The 19,620-nt window shown below is 37.2% G+C and overlaps 1 protein-coding gene across 8 annotated transcripts in view; it reads left to right on the top strand.

The window, feature by feature from the left end:
- CHD2 (chromodomain helicase DNA binding protein 2) overlaps nt 1-19,620 on the top strand; it is a 179,146-nt gene that overhangs the window by 135,411 nt on the left and 24,115 nt on the right. For all 8 annotated transcript variants that reach the window (XM_077124105.1, XM_077124107.1, XM_077124108.1 and 5 more), the window contains 7 exons: nt 160-282; nt 3,608-3,736; nt 4,704-4,844; nt 6,645-6,779; nt 12,308-12,486; nt 16,931-17,030; nt 19,159-19,372. In XM_077124105.1, the coding sequence (XP_076980220.1) occupies nt 160-282; nt 3,608-3,736; nt 4,704-4,844; nt 6,645-6,779; nt 12,308-12,486; nt 16,931-17,030; nt 19,159-19,372 (1,021 nt within the window). The remainder of the gene's footprint in view (nt 1-159; nt 283-3,607; nt 3,737-4,703; nt 4,845-6,644; nt 6,780-12,307; nt 12,487-16,930; nt 17,031-19,158; nt 19,373-19,620) is intronic.

Genomic DNA, 19,620 nt, shown 5'->3' with positions numbered 1-19,620 from the left:
GACTGGGAGCCATGGACATGAGATAGGATCTGAGGCTTTATATCTTGGGTGGTTGGGGAGGGAAAGGACTGTGCTCAGGATTTTGTTGTTTCTGTTTATCCTGATCCACTAATCTGGATGTGGGTGGTGGCGGGTTCTTCTCTTCCTTTCCTGTTGAAGATTCTGCCTGTGGAGACAGATAAAAAGCCTCAGGGGAAGCAGCTGCAGACCCGCGCAGACTACTTGCTGAAGCTACTCAGGAAGGGTCTGGAAAAGAAGGGGACCGTGAAAGGTGGGGAAGAGGTGAGTGGGCTGAGGCTCTGTCCAGTGGAGTTAGGTGGAAAGAGAGATGCCTACTCTGCGTGCTGCACAGTGTTAGCCATCTTCTCATGGGCAGGAGTTGCCTTCGAGTTTCCAGTAATGATTGTTTAGGTTGATAATGGAAGTTTTTGTTTAATAATTGACCTAAAAGTCTTGGCAATTTTCTTCTTTTTTTTTAATGCGATTTTATTGAGATATATTCACATACTCTATACTCATCGAAAGTATACAACCATGGTTCACAGTATCATCATATAGTTATACATTCATCACCACAGTCGGTTTTTTTTTTTTTTATTAACGGAAAGAAAAAAAAAAGAAATTAACACAACATTTAGAAATCATACCGTTCTACATATACACTCAGTAATTCTTAACATCATCACATAGATGCATGATCATCGTTTCTTAGTACATTTGCATCGGTTTAGAGGAACTAGCAACACAACAGAAAAAGATATAAAATGTTAATATAGAGAAGAGAAATAAAAGTAGTAATAATAGTAAAAAAAAAAAAAAACCCTATAGCTCAGATGCAGCTTCATTCAGTGTTTTAACATGATTACTTTACAATTAGGTATTATTGTGCTGTCCATTTTTGAGTTTTTGTATCTAGTCCTGTTGCACTGTATCCCTTCAGCTTCAATTACCCATAATCTTACCCTGTTTCTAACTCCTGCTGGACTCTGTTACCAATGACATATTTCAAGTTTATTCTCGAATGTCCGTTCACATCAGTGGGACCATACAGTATTTGTCCTTTAGTTTTTGGTTGGACTCACTCAGCATAATATTCTCTAGGTCCATCCATGTTATTACATGCTTCATAAGTTTATCTTGTCTTAAAGCTGCATAATATTCCATCGTATGTATATACCACAGTTTGTTTAGCCATTCTTCTGTTGATGGACATTTTGGCTGTTTCCATCTCTTTGCAATTGTAAATAACGCTGCTATAAACATTGGTGTGCAAATGTCCGTTTGTGTCTTTGCCCTTAAGTCCTTTGAGTAGATACCTAGCAATGGTATTGCTGGGTTGTATGGCAATTCTATATTCAGCTTTTTGAGGAACCGCCAAACTGCCTTCCACAGTGGTTGCACCCTTTGACATTCCCACCAACAGTGGATAAGTGTGCCTCTTTCTCCGCATCTTCTCCAGCACTTGTCATTTTCTGTTTTGTTGATAATGGCCATTCTGGTGGGTGTGAGATGATATCTCATTGTGGTTTTGATTTGCATTTCTCTAATGGCCAGGGACATTGAGCATCTCTTCATATGCCTCTTGGCCATCCGTATTTCCTCTTCTGAGAGGTGTCTGTTCAAGTCTTTTTCACATTTTGTAATTGGGCAGTCGGTTTTTAAACTTTCATCACTCCAAAAAATAAGAATAAAATAGGATTAAAAATAAAAAGGAACATCCAAAACATCACATACCCCTTAACGCCACCTATTTATTTATTTTTGTCTTTTTCTTACTCCTCTGTCGATATATTGGATAAAGGGAGTGTTAAAGTCACAAAGTTTTCACAGTCACACTGTAAAAGCTATGTAGTTATACAATCATCTTCAAGAATCAAGTTTACTGGATTACAGTTCAACAGTTTCAGGTATTTCCTTCTAGTTATTCTAATATACTAAAAACTTAAAAAGTAGGAGTACGTGGGTGAGTCAATGGTAGAATGCTTGTCTGCCATGCAGGAAACCTGGGTTCGATTCCTTAGCTCGTAAACACCCTCTACTCCAAAACAAAACAAAACAAAAAACCAAAAAGGGACGTCTGTGTAATGCGTAAGAATAGCCTCCAGAATGACTTCTCAGCTCTATTTGAAATCTCTCAGCCATTGAAACTTTATTTTCATTTCTCTTCCCACTTTTGCTCAAGAAGGCTTTCTCAGTCCTATGCCTGGCAACTTTCTTTTTTTTTTTTTTTATTAATTAAAAAAATTAACACAACATTTAGAAATCATTCCATTCTACATATATAATCAGTAATTCTTAATATCATCACATAGATGCATATTCATCGTTTCTTAGTACATTTGCATCGATTTAGAAAAAGAAATAGAAAGACAACAGAAAAAGAAATAAAACGATAATAGAGAGAAAAAAAAGAAAAAAGAAAAAAGAAGAAAAAAACAACTATACCTCAGATGCAGCTTCATTCAGTGTTTTAACCTAATTACATTACAATTAGGTAGTATTGTGCTGTCCATTTCTGAGTTTTTGTGTCCAGTCCCTGGCAACTTTCTTAAGCCCATTCTCCTCAAATATTGCTTCAAAATAGTTCTCATTTCCTCCCAGTGCCAGTAGTCCAGACATAGTGTTCCTTTTCTTTATTCTACTTCCTCAGTTTTGGAACATGGTTCTGGTTCCTGTATTGAATACCACTGAGTTTGCCTACTAGCTCCAACTTTGGGTTACTTGTAATAATGGGCCCCAGGAATAAAACAGATCGTTGGAATCCACAGTTAATTCAGAAACTGAATTTCCTCTATAATTTCCCAGCGAAGCCTACCAGCTAGGTGCTAATTAATTTATTTGAGCTTTATCATCTTTTATTTTCACAACTTATCATTTCATTATGAAACAGCCAAAATTCAGGTGTAGAGCGATGGGGAGCCACAGGAGACACTATTATTTGCATCCTGCATTAACAGCCCTTATGTATGCATGTTCTTCAAGTGCTCTTACAGCTATGCTATTTGTATCTATTTTCTTTTATTATAAACAAAACAAATTATATACAATTTAAAATTCACCAAAATCCCCATGTGTCCTTTTTAGATTACTGTCATATTTGACTGTGTAGATATTTCAACCCTATTTTTATAGATAGTTTGCTTCCAGGTTTTTTAATGTTAATACTATTGCTGGCATGACTATTTTTAAATGTATCTTTGTACATGTGGTGTTCTTCTATCCTTTGATTTGTAACTATAGGATAAATTCCCCCAGAATGCAACCCGTAGGATATCGATGTTTTTGTATGGTATATATAAAAATATATAAACAGCGTGAGGGAGGTGTATATGGGAACTCAGTACTTTCTGCATGATTTTTATGTAGACCTATAACTCTTCAATTAAAAAAACCATAAAATATATATGTGTGGATGTGCACACACACACAGAAGGACTGCATAGTTCCTCATTTTTCAGGTACAGTTGGTTTCACTCCTTTGATTTCCTCTGAATTTCCTTGTTTGAATTAGGTGACTGTTTCTGCTTAAAAAATCAGAACGTTATTTGGTCGTGCTTTTTGTGAACTTGATTTGTTGTTTTATCCATTATTTTCCTCCCTTTTCTAGGCCAAATTAAAGAAACGGAAGCCTCGAGTAAAGAAAGAGAACAAAGCGCCCAGGCTGAAAGATGAGCATGGAATTGAGTTTTCATCTCCAAGACACTCAGATAATCCATCCGAAGAGGGGGAAGTAAAGGTATGGGACAGGATTTTAGTTGAGGGCTATTTTTTTTAGCTACATCTATTGTACCAACTCATACAGTTTGATATAGTTCAAAACATTTGAAATATTTGTACATGGAGATTAGATAAGGTGAAAATAAAATATATATATGTGTGTGTGTCTTTGTTTTTTTTTTACATGTCAGAGAGGAATACAGTTGTTCATTTAAGTCAGCAATTGCAAATTCATAGATAAAGGAAGGAAATGAAGGGAACCACACAAATTTTAATGATAAATGGTCATTGCCAGCCAGCCTCATTGTTGGGAATAATAGGGAGTGGTTGGGACTGTGGTTAACCAGAGAGCTCATGCCTAACGTGAAGGAGGCAGCTGCTATGCAGCTCAGTGAATTGTTGGGCCAAACAAAACTTATCTGTGGCTGTGGTCCAAGGGCTACCAGTTTGTAACCTTTGGTCTGGGCAACGTGAAAAAATTGGTATCACTCAGCTATTTTGTGTATTTCATTGAGTAACAACTTTATGGAATTTTATTTTGTTACTCTGAAAGGGTAATTGAATTTTGAGATTAGTTCCAAGAGGAGCAGCAAGGGATATAGGCACTAGCATGGACTTGAGTCATAGATAGACCTGAATTCAAATCCTAGCAACCTCACCAATTATTAACTGACTTTTTGCAGGTATAGAATCCCTTGGTCCTCAGTTTTTTTCCATTTGTCAACTGGAAATGCTCATGTATGTGGAAGTGTTGCTGTAAGAATGGAACAAGAAATATAAGTAAAGAGCATCTACAGGGTTACTCATTATTGCTAAAGACATTAGAATCGTATGAGTGCTTTTACAGTTACGTGCTTGAAAAAAAAACTTATAGATGTACAGATGCACACCATCTGGGGGCAGTGTTGCTTTCTCTAGAAAGTAATTCAGCAAGTTTATACTTTGTGGCAAAAGGACATATCTCTGGGAACCTGTTTGTGTTCTAGGATGATGGCTTAGAAAAAAGCCCAATGAAAAAGAAACAGAAGAAGAAAGAGAACAAGGAGAATAAGGAAAAGCAGATGAGTTCTAGGAAAGACAAAGAAGGGGATAAAGAAAGGAAGAAGTCAAAAGATAAGAAAGAAAAGGTATTGATGTCATTTTACTTATTAAGATATTCACAGTTTTCCAATTCCTTTGAAGGATTTGGAAATAGAACGGGGTTTGAAGTCCCATGAACAATTGTCTTTGTAAGTATTTATCTAAGGAAGAAGGATGGGGCTGCAGGAGTGATGCCTCCATTTCTTGTGCAGAGAGGGGAACATGAAAATTTGAGATGTTCTTGAATATAGATGTTTTTGATCTTTTACTACATGCTTCAGAGGGTATGCTTAAATGAGATAGGCCAGATGAGGGAACTCTACTTCCTGAAACATTTCTTCAGATTTAGGATAGAAGAGCATAATCCACAGATCATTTTGAATATTTGAAGGGTTTAGGATTTAAAACAATTATTGAGAGTTAAGCTTTCATCGTAGAAATGGATGAAAAGCCCTGTTTTTATATAATCTTTTCATTTGAGTTTTGTGAAGTTCATTCCAATCCACAGAATTGTGGTATAGTGTTGCATGTACACTTGCCAACTTTTGAAAAAATATTTTATAAGTGATTTTTAAAATTATTTTTAATTTTTTAATTATAGTTTTTTGTAAGTAATTTTTAATATTATTAAAATATAAAACCAAAAAACAGTGATATAACTTCACTATCCAAAAATAAGTGTAATAGATTTCTTGGTGAGTACCTCTGGAACTTTTTTACGTATTAGTACATATATCAGACTGTTTGGGTAGCTTTTTATCCAACTTATACTGTGAAGAGTTTTCCAAGCCAATAAATGTTAAGATCATTTTTAATAGATAGGATTCTGTGTTTAGAAAGCATTTTTAATGTCTTATTTTGAAATTGCTTTTGATAGGATTCTGTGTTTAGAAAGCATTTTTAATGTCTTATTTTGAAATTGCTATCAAATTGGTGTTCTCAGTTATACTGTGTTAAATTATCTTTGTGTTTGTACACCCACAGAAGCATATTCTTTTTTTAAAGTGAAATATTTGAAATACTTAAAAAATAGAAGCACAAAGGACAATTTAACAGACATCCATTTATCCACTACCCAGATTTCATAGTAATCTATTACTGACAGTTATCATGTTTACTTCAAGGGGCTTTTTAAAAAAAACTTTTAACTAGTGTATTTTGTGTTTTGTGAGCACATTAGTAATACTGTTAAAGCTCCCCTCTCTTACTTCTCCCTGATTTCATTACTCTTCTGTCCTTTTTTTCTCTTCTCCAGAGTTTATCTCTACCCTGAACTTGGTTTGAGGCTTTGGCATTTGTGTTTTTATACTTGTACTTCATAGTATTTAACCATAAACAAGGACAATATTGTTTTATGTTTTTAAATGTTCATATATGAAGTCATAATGTATGTATCCTTCTGCAGCCCTTCATTTAATACATTTTTGATATTTGTTCGTTATTTGCAATAAAAAATACAGATTCTAAGATCAAAAAGTATGAACATTTGTAAGCTGTTAATAAAAGGTACTGCATGATATTCCACAAGAGTTCTGCCAATTTACAATGTTAGTTTCCAGATAACATTTGTATACATTTTATGAATGATGTAATAAAAGCCCAAAATAGCACTGATGAAGATGAAGTTAAAATGGGGTACATTTAGGTAGAAATAGAAGTGATGTATGATTTAGTTATTAATCATGTAGATTTGGCTTCTTGATGTCTTAGAGGACTTTATTTTACCTTTTTTATAAACTGAGTCTATCGTATTTATCCACTATAATGATGTGACATAGTTAAAAGGTCCAAGTTTCAATGAAGGATTGCACAAATCATGATGACTTCTTCTAACTTTTTTTTAAAAGCCTAAAGGTGGTGATGCCAAATCTTCAAGTAAATCAAAGCGATCTCAGGGTCCTGTTCATATTACGGCAGGAAGTGAACCTGTCCCCATTGGAGAGGATGAGGATGATGATTTGGACCAGGAGACCTTCAGCATAGTAAGTCCTGAAATTGAGGGATGCCGGTGTCTGCAGCCACAGTGCTTATGTAACTCTAGCCTCAGTTGATCTATGAATTAGTACATTGCTTTGGAAATAAATCGCTTCTAATTTCTGAAGACCTTGTTCTCTCAAGCAGGCTGGCAAAAGTAGCTTTTCTTATTTGCTGTCTAGGGAGGAATAGGTTTAGGGAATGGATTTCATGCCTTGCATTTCCAGTTGGAAAGACTGCAGGGGCCCTTACAGGCATTTTTCTAGTTGAAAACAAATGTATTCATTCAGCTAACATTTATTGACTACTTTGTGAACGCTTCTGGAGTTACTATGGTGAATGGACACATACTATCTCTATCAATATAGATTTTATACTTGAGTAGGGGAGATAGATAACTACACAAATCATGTTTGTGATACTGGAACAGGATTATGGAGAGATATGATGCTATTGAGAATATGAAAGTAAGGGGATTCACCCTCTACAGGAGGTGTCTGGGAAGGCAGGCTTAGGAAAGTAATGTTTGGGTTGGGTTCTAAAGGAAGAACAGAAGGTAATGACAGAAGAGAAGAGGGAAGAACATACCAAGACAAGACACACAGAGGCTGTGTGGTAGGACTGAGTCTGCTGAATTTGAAGCGGTTAGAAGGCGGCTGTGGCTAGAGCCCTCAGAGCAAGGGCAGCATGGCATGAGAGGAGCCTTGGCTTCATTTCTGTAGAAACATGGGCAGCCTGGCAAGTGGGTTAGAGCAGTGATGGATGTGTCATAAAGAACCTTACCTGATTCGTGCTGTGGGGCTAAGAGCTAGGACATGGTCAAGGAAATTATCTTTCCTCTTATGAAGCAGGGAACATGAGCAGGAAGAAATGTATAAACCATGTCCTGCATGGGATTGGATGCAGGCCTGTATGTTCTCAGGGCCCCTTAGCCTCGTACTGGAGCTGTACATTTATTTCATGGTGCTCCTCTCACTATTCTCTTCCCTTTCTCACACTTCTCTCTTCTGCTCCCCAACCTTCCGTACATCACAATTCACTTGAACATCTAATTGATTCTCAAAGAGAATGATCTTCTGGATCTCAAAATATTCCTGCCCAGTGGCAGCAAAAGAAAGAATTTTTATCCCATTCTGTAAGGCAGTCTTCTTTCTTTTGTCCACTTTCTCTTTGTTCTCAAAAATCAATATGCATAGGGTGGGCCATGGTGGCTCAGCAGGTAGAGTTCTCACCTGCATGCTGAAGACCCGGGTTCGATTCCTGATACCTGCCCATGCAAAAAAAAAAAAAAAAAAAGTCAATAGGCATATGTATGTGTCTGTGTGTGTATATATATATTTTTCTTTAGCCTCATTTTTCTTAAATCTATTTTTCTGCCTGTGAGCTCTCTGAGGGCAAGTATTATGTCTTATATAAAGTACATTTAGGTGCTACAGAAGTACATGAATAAATGATATAATAAGTGAATAAATTCATTACACACCAATCTATCTGATATAGTTCCTGGTTTTTCCTTAACCCATTATTTAAAAGAGAAATTAATAACTGATGCTTCTAGAGCATTTTACCATTTTAAAAAATGCTTTCATGTATAGGCTTATTTAATCTTGTTTTTTATATTATGAAATCTTATTTAAAAAATACAGAACATTTTCAGAAATGTAGTAGACACTGATGTAGATACCATGAAGTTTTGTCAAATTTGATTTTTTTTTAATGCTCAACAAATAAAATTGAATTTCTTGGTATGCTTTGCCCTAAGCCTATGCTATTCCTTACCTCCTCAGAAGAAACTGCCCTTCTGAATTCAGGTACCATTCCCATGCATGGTTTTAGAGTTTTACTGATTGTGTCTGTAAAGATAATACTAGCTCACAGAAACAGCCAGGCACTGTTTGTATGTTTTACATGTATGTTCCTATGAAGTAGGTAATTATCTCCATTTTACATTAAAAAAAATAAGGTGAAGGGAGGTTAATGGATTTACCCTATGTCACATAGAGCAAAGATTTGACCCAAGTATTTGGCATGAGAGCTTGGGTTCTTAACCATTATGCTACCTGGACTCCCATTTATCTAAAAGCAATTTAGTAAATTGCCTTTCATGGTTTAAAACTTTATATAATGATGATACATTTTTTGTGTCCTCAACCTGCCTTTTCTCCATCAACATGTATGTTTTTCCTATTTATCCACGTTGCTTCATGCTATTCTATTTTATAAGTTCTACGATTTATTCTTTCTCCTGTTGATGGATATTTAGGTTTTTCCAAATGTTTACTACTAGAAGTATTCTTCAGTGTAGTTTTTGTAAATATTGGCTTGTACACATGTGTAAGAACGTTTCTAGAGTATATAGCTGGGGCAGAAATACTGGGTTATCTCTGGGTATGCATGTCTACTATTTTATTAGATATGATTGAATTAATGTTTAGAGTAATTGTAGAGTCTTGCGCTTTTAGCAGTGAATGTGAGTTCTGGTTGCTTCCCAGCATCTTGGTAATTTCTGACATCTTAATTTTTGCCAGTCTGAGGGGTCTGAAATACTGACTGGCTGTGTAGTGGAACATTTATTTTCATATTTTGGGCATTCATTTTTTCCCAGTGGACAGTGAATTGCCTGTTCATATTCTTTGCCTATTAGGGTAATATCCCTTTCCTTATCTTTTTTTATAGAAATTCTTTGTACGTTCTTGTTTTAGTCTCCTAAGCTGCTCAAGCAAATACCCTGAAATAGGTTGGCTTAAACAATGGGAATTTATTAGCTTATAGTTATAAGGCTAAAATAAAGTCCAAACTGAGACAATGCTTTCTTTCTAATGACTGTGGCTGCTCTGTCACATGACAAGTCACTTGGTGACATCTTCTGGTGTTTCCTTTCTCTTCTGGGTCTACTTCTTGCTTCCTGTGGCTTTCTTTTCCTTTGTCTGAATTTCATTCTCATAAAGGATTCCAGTATAATAGGATTAAGACCCATCCTGACTGAGGTAGGCTATACCTTAACTGAAGTAGGCCTTTATCAAAAGGTCTACTTAGGATGGGTTCACACCCATAGGAATGGATTAAATTTAAGAACATGTTTTTCTGGGATACATAGAGCTTCAAACCACTACAGTTCTTGATACTGATCTTTTAGGTTACATTCATCGCAAATATCTTCCAGTATGTGGGTGTGTCTTTTTATTCTGTGGTTTTTAAAACTGTGGTACAGCACTGAAAAAAAGAACAGATCATTAAGTGTATGTAGAAAGTGAATTATTACAAAGCAAATGGAATTTTATAGAGTTTTCATCACACTGAAATTTCAGTATTCTGATACAATCATATATCTTAGTTCATCTTCCAGTTCTGAGAAACTTTCGTCAGTTGTTTTGTGTTAATATCCCCAAAAGTTCTCATCTTTATCTTTTTTTTTTTGGTTTAAACGGCGAGAATTTATTGGCTCACAGTTTTGGAAGTGTCATGATGACATGGTGTCAGTTAAGCCATACTTTCTCCGAAGTTTGTAGTTTTCAGCTGCTGGCAATCCTCCGTCACAAGATAATCTCTCATTCTCCTCTTTCTTCTGCTTCTAACTTCTGGCTTCCAACCACAAACTGCATCTGAATTTCCTTTGCTTATAAGGACTCCAGTCGTATGGACTACCCTGATTCAATTTGACTTCATCTAAATAGAATCTTCAAAGATCCTATTCACTAACGAGTCCATACCTTGACTAATAATAACATCTTCAAAGGTATCATTTGCAATTGGAGTCATATCCACAAGACTGGAGCTAGGATATGAACACGTCTTCTTGGGGGACCAGATTTAATCACTAACACTTAGTATCTCTGCTGTGCCTACCCAATGGGAAGTGTAGACTTGGTGCAAACTCAGCCTTGGGTTTCAGAGCGCTGCAGCTGGGACCCTGGTCAGTTATGATCCCAGGAGTCAGATGTCTGTGAGGTATATTCTTGGGACCACCATAGACATTGACAAATCACTCATGGCCCAGCTCTCTTTGGAAATAGCTGGATCTCCCGCAAAAGCTCCGTGACAGGTTGGTGTGGCTATCAAATTCGGTTTTGAGGTTCACCAGCCTGTTCAGAGGTCTCACAGAGACCAAACCCAAAGCAGGGTTGATTCTTTCCTCCTTGAACACCCAGTGCAGATTCACCAGGAATGTTTGTTTAAAGTGAAGGTCTCTGGACTCCATCTCAGAACTATCCCTATCCAAAGAGAATCGCTAAGGGATGGCCTAGGAATCTGCATTTAACCAATAATCCCCCCATGCCACACGCTCGTCTTTATCTTTATTAAACTCTTTGATTTTGGATTTTGGCCTCTGGTCCTCTAATTTTATTATCTTTTATTATTTTCCATTTTTTACTTTCTGGAAGGTTCTTTCAAGTTTATCTCCCATTATTTCTTTTGAGCTTTTCATTTCTTTTGTCGTGTTTCTGTTTATAAGATCTATTCCCCTCGTGGTTCTTGGAATGCTTTATTTTTAATTTGTTTCTGTTCATGTTACTTTTTCCTCAGATGGTTTGGTAATCCTTTTTTGTCTACTTATATTTAAGAGTCGGGAACTAAAAACCTGATTGGAGGATCTGAGCATATGTGTTTGCTAGATCTACTTTGAGTGTTTTCACAGTAGGTGATCTGGCCATGCTGCTTTACTGGGAAACTTCAGTGGATAGACAGCTTCTTTTGTTTTTGGTGTTGGTTTTGTGTTCCTGTTTACAGGACAGTAGACTTGTCCCTCAACTGTGCCATGTCTCAGTTCAGACACCTTTCTTGTATCCTCTTAAGAGAATAAACCTCTTTATCTTTTACTTGATGGAGTTGAGGATCTCTGGGTATCTGCTACTTCTTAAGCAGTCTTTAAACCAATCCTTATTTTAGCCCTCATCCCTATTTTCAGGAATTTTTCAGTGTAAATAAGGCAGTTTTCTCAGCTCTGTTAAGTCATTTCGCGTGCTGCCAATATTTTATTGCTATTTGTTTTCTTTCTCATTTTCCCTTCCTTGTGTGTTTGTTTATTCTTTTTTAAAGGGAGCCCATTTACTGTTCTAGTGGTTGTTGGGAAGGTAGAGAAAAAGATTTGTCTTTATCTGGAAGCTTTTCTCTTACTTTCTTACAAGCCTAAAGGATTTGTAAATATTTTATCTTGTATTTTTAGATACTTTGTAGTGGAAGGTTTTCAGATTAAGCCTGTCATTTTGCTTTTCATTTGATCTTAATGACCTTATGAGGTATTATTGTTCCCCTCTTTCAGCTGAGGAAATGGTATTTTTGCAAGGCTGAGTAAGGAGTAAAAGGTCATCCATAGAGCTCTAAGAGATGGATGGTTCTTAGGCTTGTACTTCAGGTTTTTCTTACTGAATCTAACTTTGATTCCTTTTCCACTGGCTTTACTGTTCCTCCTCTAGTGATTATATGACATGAGGGTGGGCTATCCTTTAGATGATGTTGGAATTCAGGGCACAGTAAACAAAGGAGAAGATTTTTTGCTGCCGATGTTTTATGTCTCTACTTTGTTGACCTGTTCTAGTGTAAGGAGAGGATGAGGCCAGTGAAAAAGGCACTGAAACAGCTGGACAAACCAGACAAGGGACTCAATGTACAAGAACAGCTAGAGCATACCCGCAACTGCCTGCTGAAAATCGGAGACCGGATAGCCGAGTGCCTTAAAGCTTATTCAGACCAGGAGCATGTCAAACTGTGGAGAAGGTAACTGACCTTGGCCTGGAATTTGCCTGTTGTGACTTGACAGTGTGTGTGTGTGATCTGTTTTTGTTTCATAGCCACCTGTTCTAGTTTGCTAGCTGCCAGAATGCAATACACCAGAAACTGAATGGCTTTTTAAAAGGGAAATTTAATAACTTGCTAGTTTACATGTTCTAAAGCTGTGAAATTGTCCAAATTAAAACAAGTGTATAGAAATGTCTAACCTAAGGCTTCCAGGGAAAGATACCTTGGTTCAAGAAGGCCAGTGATGTTCAGTGTTTCTCTATCAGCTAGAAGGGCATGTGGTGAACATGGCGGCGTCTGCTAAACTTTCTCTCCAGGCCTTTTGCTTCATGAAGCTCCCAAGGAGGCGTTTTCCTTCTTCATCTCCAAAGGTCGCTGGCTGGGTGGACTCTGTGGTTCTCTCGCCCTTCTGTCATGGTTCTGCAGCTCTCTCCTCATTCTCAAAAGGAGCTCCCTCATAGGTTCCAGTAAACTATTAAAGATCCACATAGAATGGGTGGAGACACATCTCCGTCTATAATCAAGTTTAATGCCCACGCTTGATGGAGTCACATCGCTGTGGAGATAATCTAATCATTTCCCCAGCCTATAGTACTGAATAGGGATTAGAAGAATCCTAATCCAGCTCTTTCCCCAACCAGACCCAGCTATTGGCAACATACTTGCAATCTTTAACTGATTTTTTCTTTAATAGGCCGTGCCCCTAAGGCCAGACTTTTGAATGAATTTGATGAGGGCATTAATTTATTTTATAAGAGAAAGATAGTGATACAGAATTTGTTGACCTTTTCTTGGAATAAAGACTTGCTCTTTTAAAGTAGTTTCACTGCTTTAGTCATCTCAGTTGGAGTTGGATACTCTCATAAAGTATGGGAATGTGTTTTAGTTCTCTGCCACCACATGAGGCAAAACAAAAATTAAAACCACTAGAACTAGGAGTTATCTATTCTCATTCCCTTTTAATAACTAGGAATGCTAGTGGTATTTTGGATAGATGCAGTTAATCAGAACTTTTGTTCCTGTGACATTATGACAATTCATTTGTATATTCACTTTTGATATTTTAAGAAAGCATGACTGGAATTTCTAAGAGAAGTTTTAAATGTATTAAGTCTCTTTCCATATCCATGGTTTTCTTGAATTTTTATATATCACAGTTAATGTAATAATCTTTGTAAAATATACCTTTTTTCCAGTGGATTGGTTTTTTTAAAAATTTTTATTGATAAAACCAATCAACATACAATATGAGCATTCTTTTTTCATCACATAGTTGTATATTCATCATCATGATCATTTCTTAGAACATTGTATCAATTCAGAAAAAGAAATAAAAAGAAAACAGAAAAAAATTCATGCATACCATACCCCTTACCCCTCCCTTTCATTGATCCTAGCATTTCAGTCTATTAAATTTATTTTAACATTTGTTCCCCCTGTTATTTATTTATTTTTAATCCATCTGTTTTACTCATCTGTCCATAAGGTAGATAAAAGAAGCATCAGACACAAGGCTTTCACAATCACCCAGTTACATTGTGAAAGCTACATCATTATACAATCATCTTCAAGATACATGGCTACTGGAACACAGCTCTACATTTTCAGGCGGTTCCTTCCAGCCTCTCTGTTATGCCTTAACTTAAAAGGTGATATCTAATGTGTAAGAATAACCTCCAGGATGACCTCTCAACTCTGGAAAATCTCAGCCATTGACACTTTATTTTGTCTCATTTCTCTCTTCCTCCTTTCAGTTGAAAAGGTTTTCTCAATCTCCTGGTGCTGAGTCCCAGCTCATTCTCAGATTTCTGTCCCATGTTGCCAGGAAGGTCCATACCCCTGGGAGTCATGTCCCACGTAGAGAGGGGGAGGGCAGTGAGTTTGCTTGTTGTGTTGGCTGAGAGAGAGAGGCCACATCTGAGCAACAAAAGAGGCTCTCTTGGGGGTGACTCTTAGGCCCAATTTTAAGTAGGCTTAGCCTTCCTTCGTAGGGTTAAAGTTCATATGAACAAACCCCAAGATTGGGGGCTCAAGCTATTGCTTTGGTTGTCCCCACTGCCTGTGAGAATGTCAAGAATTCTCCACTTGGAGAAGTTGAATTTTCCCCCTTTCTCACCATTCCCCCAAGGGGACTTTGCAAATACCTTTTTATTCGCTGTTCAAATCCTTCTGGGATTTATCGAGGCATCACTCTGGACAAACCTACTAAATCTCATGTCCTACTTAAGGTTCCATATACTTACGGTGTTCAGTTAAGCTATCCACATAAGTTATATTAGGAAATGTACTAGTCAAAGTATAGATTATGTACCAAGTAAATATTTTTTGCTTTAGTCTCATACATAAGTTAAAGTTTTAAAATATTAATTACCATCTATTTTCAGCACCCTGTATTATTGACTTTCCTTTGTTCTTTTTCATGCAAAACATTTTTAAATTTGTGCATTTAGTCACTATCATTTCACACTCTAGGCATTCCTAGATTGACCATCTCAGTCTTTATCGTTTATCTTTCCTTCTGATTTCGTTTGTGCCCCCAGGCCTCCTCCCTCTATCATTCTCACATTCAGTTTCATTCAGTGTTCTAACATTATTGTATTATAGTTAGGTAGTATTGTGCTATCCATTTCTGAATTTTTACAATTAGTCCTGTTGCACAATCTGTGCTCCTTCAGTTCCAGTTACCCAATATCTACCCTATTTCTATCTCCTGATGACCTCTGTTTTTGTTTTTGTTTTTTTATGACTGGGTAAGTTATTTATTACATACTTTCAAGTTGGTGAAAAATTGACTTCTATAGTACCTAGCCACTCAAATGTTATTTCTTTCTTCTCACCGCTGTCTACTTTTCTAAAACAGAAATCTCAGAGGTATCTGAAAGCCTCTGGCTCCTGACACCCCTATCCAATTGCTAAAATCTGCCCATGCACCCCCGAAGTAGACCTCAAATCTCTGTTCTTGAATCTGTGTCCTAGGTCAGGTCCTCCTTATCCACCTCTAAAGTACTCCAACAACTTTCTGATCAGGCTTGTGACCCCACCAGCCCAGCTCCAACAATGCTTTGCAAAGTCTGATCATATAACTTATTAGTGTAAAGTTTTATTTGGTTCCTCCCCTGGCCTACTCTGTCCTGGATAAAGTCCAGCCTCATGCCATCACACACAAACACCTTTACAACTTAGACTCCAAGTACCCCTGCAGTTTCCTCTCTTCCACATGATGACCTCTGTTTTTAACTGAAATTAAGTGGATTGGTTTTTTGAGTGAAAAGTAGATTTTAAAAAAACAACAACACAAACTTCTGCAATGATGGGGTGTCCATAACATGCTTCAAACTGAAAAAAAAAAAAGATTTAATCTCTGAAATATCACTTCTCTTTCTCTTAACACTATTACCATTCCTCTATCTGGCTCACCTGACTTTCTTTTTACATAATTTAATTCCATTTAGCAGAGAACAAAAAGTCATGCTGGTACACTGATCGATGAAACTAGGCTTCCTACTCAGCACTTGGAATTGTCTGTGTTAACTGTGCTAGTTATTGTGCCCTTGGCTAGCAGTAGTCTTTGCCTCTTAAGCATTTAGGACATAGTAGAGGACTCCTGAGAAACTGTCCATTGTGAAGTGGAAATGCAGGACCAAGTGTAGAGGGGGAAGGCATCTTAGAGGCAGCTACATTTGAACTGGGCTTAGAATAGCAGAGTGGAATTGCTTAGATGAAGAGAGACATTTTCAGCCGTTAGCAAAGTCTTGAAAGGGGACAGTGAGGATACTGGGAGATTTTAGGGTTTAAAGCTAAGTTTAGAAGACTGAAGCCCTATTATAGAAGGCCTCAGAGAGGCAGGTAAATGGCTGTGCACCTGATGCAGCAGGTTTAATAGGAAGCCAGGGTGGGTGTTCACGCAGTAGTGCGGCATGCTGAGGTGACTGTCTGTATATAGGTTTCTACCTGGGAGATGATGGTAATGATGGAATACGTGTCAGAGTCCAGACAGTGGGGAAGGTGTAGGAAAACTTTTAGGGCTGGAAGGTCAGAAAGTGTTTGACCCTGAGTATGATTACTATAGATTGAAGAGTTTTTTGTTTTGTTTTGTTTTAAATTTAGGTGCATGGTCTGGGAATCAAACCCAGGTCTTCTGCGTGGAAGGCAAGCGTTCTACCATGGAACCGCCCCTGCACCTGATTAGAAAGGGTTTTAGCTATGAGAAGAGAACTCTAGAATCTCGACCTCTCAGTCAAACTCTGTTAGCGGTAGCATGTAAAGATGTATCGATGCAAAGACTGCAAAGAATATTTCTGTAACTTAATTTGTGCATTTGGAGAGTGTTGCAGGGCAAAATTCAATAGCTTGTCATCCAAAAAGTGAATAAATAATTTATTTTCCTAATTTTGTAATTTATCAGAACTTTTTTTTTTTAAAGGAACCTATGGATTTTTGTTTCCAAGTTTACAGAATTTGATGCTCGAAAACTGCATAAGTTATACAAGATGGCTCATAAGAAAAGATCTCAAGAAGAGGAGGTAAAATACAAATTTAATCTGAGTTCAAATAAATAAAAAACATGCAGAAGAATTCCTTTAATTATTGTTTTTCCATGGGGAGGTGATTATAGAATAGTAGATTGCTGATAATGAAAGGGTCACTGGTCTTCTGTCCTTACTTAAAAGATGGAGGCACAGGGGCGAAAGGGTATGGACGAATATACGTCAGGTCACAGTGTGTGGACAGCAGCCTCAAGGCTGCAGTGGGCTCTTTTCGCTGTATTACCTGTACAGTTTTTCAACGTGCTATCCTAGCAGTCAAGCTGACAGTGAGACCAGATGATTAAAATAGTGTATGGGAAGCGGTGTTAAATTTCTGATAAGGGATTGTTACCTTGTGTTCTTATGTCCTGGAATCATTTATTCCTCAAGTCTTCTTCCATATGTACATGTCGTAATGGTAGTTTATAAATGTGGCTTCTGATGGCGAACATGGTTGTGAGCAGTAAATACTTTTCCTGGTTTTTTTTCTGGATCTTTTTCTTGGCATCCTTCCAGCTTTTGTATGTAAAGTCTCAGCTGCTACCTAAAGGAACAAGCATGCATAGGTGTTCCGAAGGTCCCTCCCCTTCTTGGGTGCAGAGCAGTGGGGATGGAAGTGAGTTGGCTGGTGCTGTCGAGGCAGCGCTCCTTGGGTATAAGCATATGGATTTGCAGATCTGCTGACTTGTCCCATGGACAAGTGGGGTATCAGCCATTTAGGGCTAATCTCTTAGTATCATATACTTCCTCCACTAGCATGTCAGCTCTGTATAGGAAAATATGTTATGTCTCTTATCCACTGCTGTATCCTCAGTACTGAGAATGGTGTTGAATACAGGGGAAGTGCTCTCTCTGTAAGTGTTTGTTGCATGAACCTGTTCTATGCTCAACTCTGTGCTGGTTGGTGAAGTTTTAGCAAGTAATTTGTAATTTAATTTTGCTTGAAAGAATGTGGTATAATACACTAATATTGCTAAGTGTTACTGCAAATTTTAAGCATTATTTTAACTCGTTGAGAGAATGGTAAGAAAAGCCCGCAGGAGGAATAAAAGAGATAGGAAAGACCTTTAGGAGGGAGTGAAAGTTAGAAGAAGACTTTAAAGTTGAACACGTAATGGTAAAGGGCTTTATTAATCAATGTATCAGAACTCAGTATACGTCAAATAACAAAACTAATGCTCTCCTACTAGTGGGGGTATAATTGTAATAACCTTTTCCAGAGGACACTTAAGATACCATTTATCAGAAGAGAAAAACATGAGTTCTACATCTAAGGATTTATTTTCAGGAAATAATTAAATACTTAAATATGTTTATAATGGAAATGAGCTAAAAGTCTAACAATAAGAAACAGGTCAAACAGATTATGATGTATCCCTATCAGGGAATACAACTCAACCATTGAATATAATAGTTATTGTAAAAATAAGTATTTACATGGGAAGATTTTTCACAATATAAGAAGTGAAAAAAGACAAGAATACCAAATAATATTTTTTGTTTATTAAACATCTATATATATAAAAACATGAGAAACTTGGAAAGTTATAGACCGAATTGTTAACAGTACTTACTCCTTGGTGGTGAGAGTCAAGCTTACTTTGCATTTCTCACATTTTTACTTACTGTATTTTCTGATGTTTTTATGTGAAACATTTTACTTGTGTAATAAAGAAGTGATGTTATTCAAACATTTAGATATTTAGCCTGATGACTTTGGCTTTGGAACCAGTTCCCATTGCACAAGTTAGTTTTTTTTTTCCCTAATCAGAATAAGTTGGTAGTCTGTTTTAGCACAGCTCAGGATGATTCTCTGAGAGTGTTGACAGCCTAGCCTCCTGTTCCATACCCTGTACATCTAGCAGTCTGTGTGTGTGTTCTTACAGATTCTGATCAGTGAAAGTTTTCTTGGTGTGGCCCGGTAAGTCAAAATCAGCAGGTGGATAACTATTAGTCTGGTTATGCTGTGAGTGCTCAGTGAAGTTGATAAGCATTTTTTGGTAAGAAGGTATTAAATAGCAGGTCAGAAGTCAAGAGGGAAGTACTTGGGAGTGATAATCTTTGTTCTGCTCTCAGGAATCAGGCCTGGGATCTTGAGATTATTTGGTTTCCTTTTATTCTACAGGAGCAAAAAAAGAAAGATGACATGATGGGTAGTAAAAAACCATTTCGACCAGAGGCCTCAGGCTCAAGCCGAGATTCCCTGATGTCTCAGTCCCATACCCCACACAACCTTCACCCTCAGAAACCTCATTTGCCTCCCTCCCATGGCCCACAGATGCATGGACACCCAAGAGATAACTACAGTCACCCCAGCAAAAGACACTTTAGTAATGCAGGTAAGTCACTAAGTGGAATTTTTAAAACAGGTGCTGTTCTCGTTTGCTAGCTGGGAGAAATCCTATTTCTGGGAGTCTATCCTGTAGAAATAAACACACAGATATATAAGATGGTGTTCCAGCCTTATAATGGCAAAATGTTGGGGAAAACTTGAATGTCTGTTAATAGGAGAATGGTTAAATAATAAGATGTGTACTTATAATTATCAGTTATTAAAAAGAATGAGCTGGCTATATAGATAAAAAAT

The sequence above is a fragment of the Tamandua tetradactyla genome, chromosome 12 (genome assembly GCF_023851605.1).
Source record: "Tamandua tetradactyla isolate mTamTet1 chromosome 12, mTamTet1.pri, whole genome shotgun sequence".
Classification (NCBI taxonomy): Eukaryota; Metazoa; Chordata; class Mammalia; order Pilosa; family Myrmecophagidae; genus Tamandua; species Tamandua tetradactyla.
The sequence above is the reverse complement of the archived record's forward strand: the minus strand, read 5'-3'. Positions and strand labels throughout refer to the sequence as shown.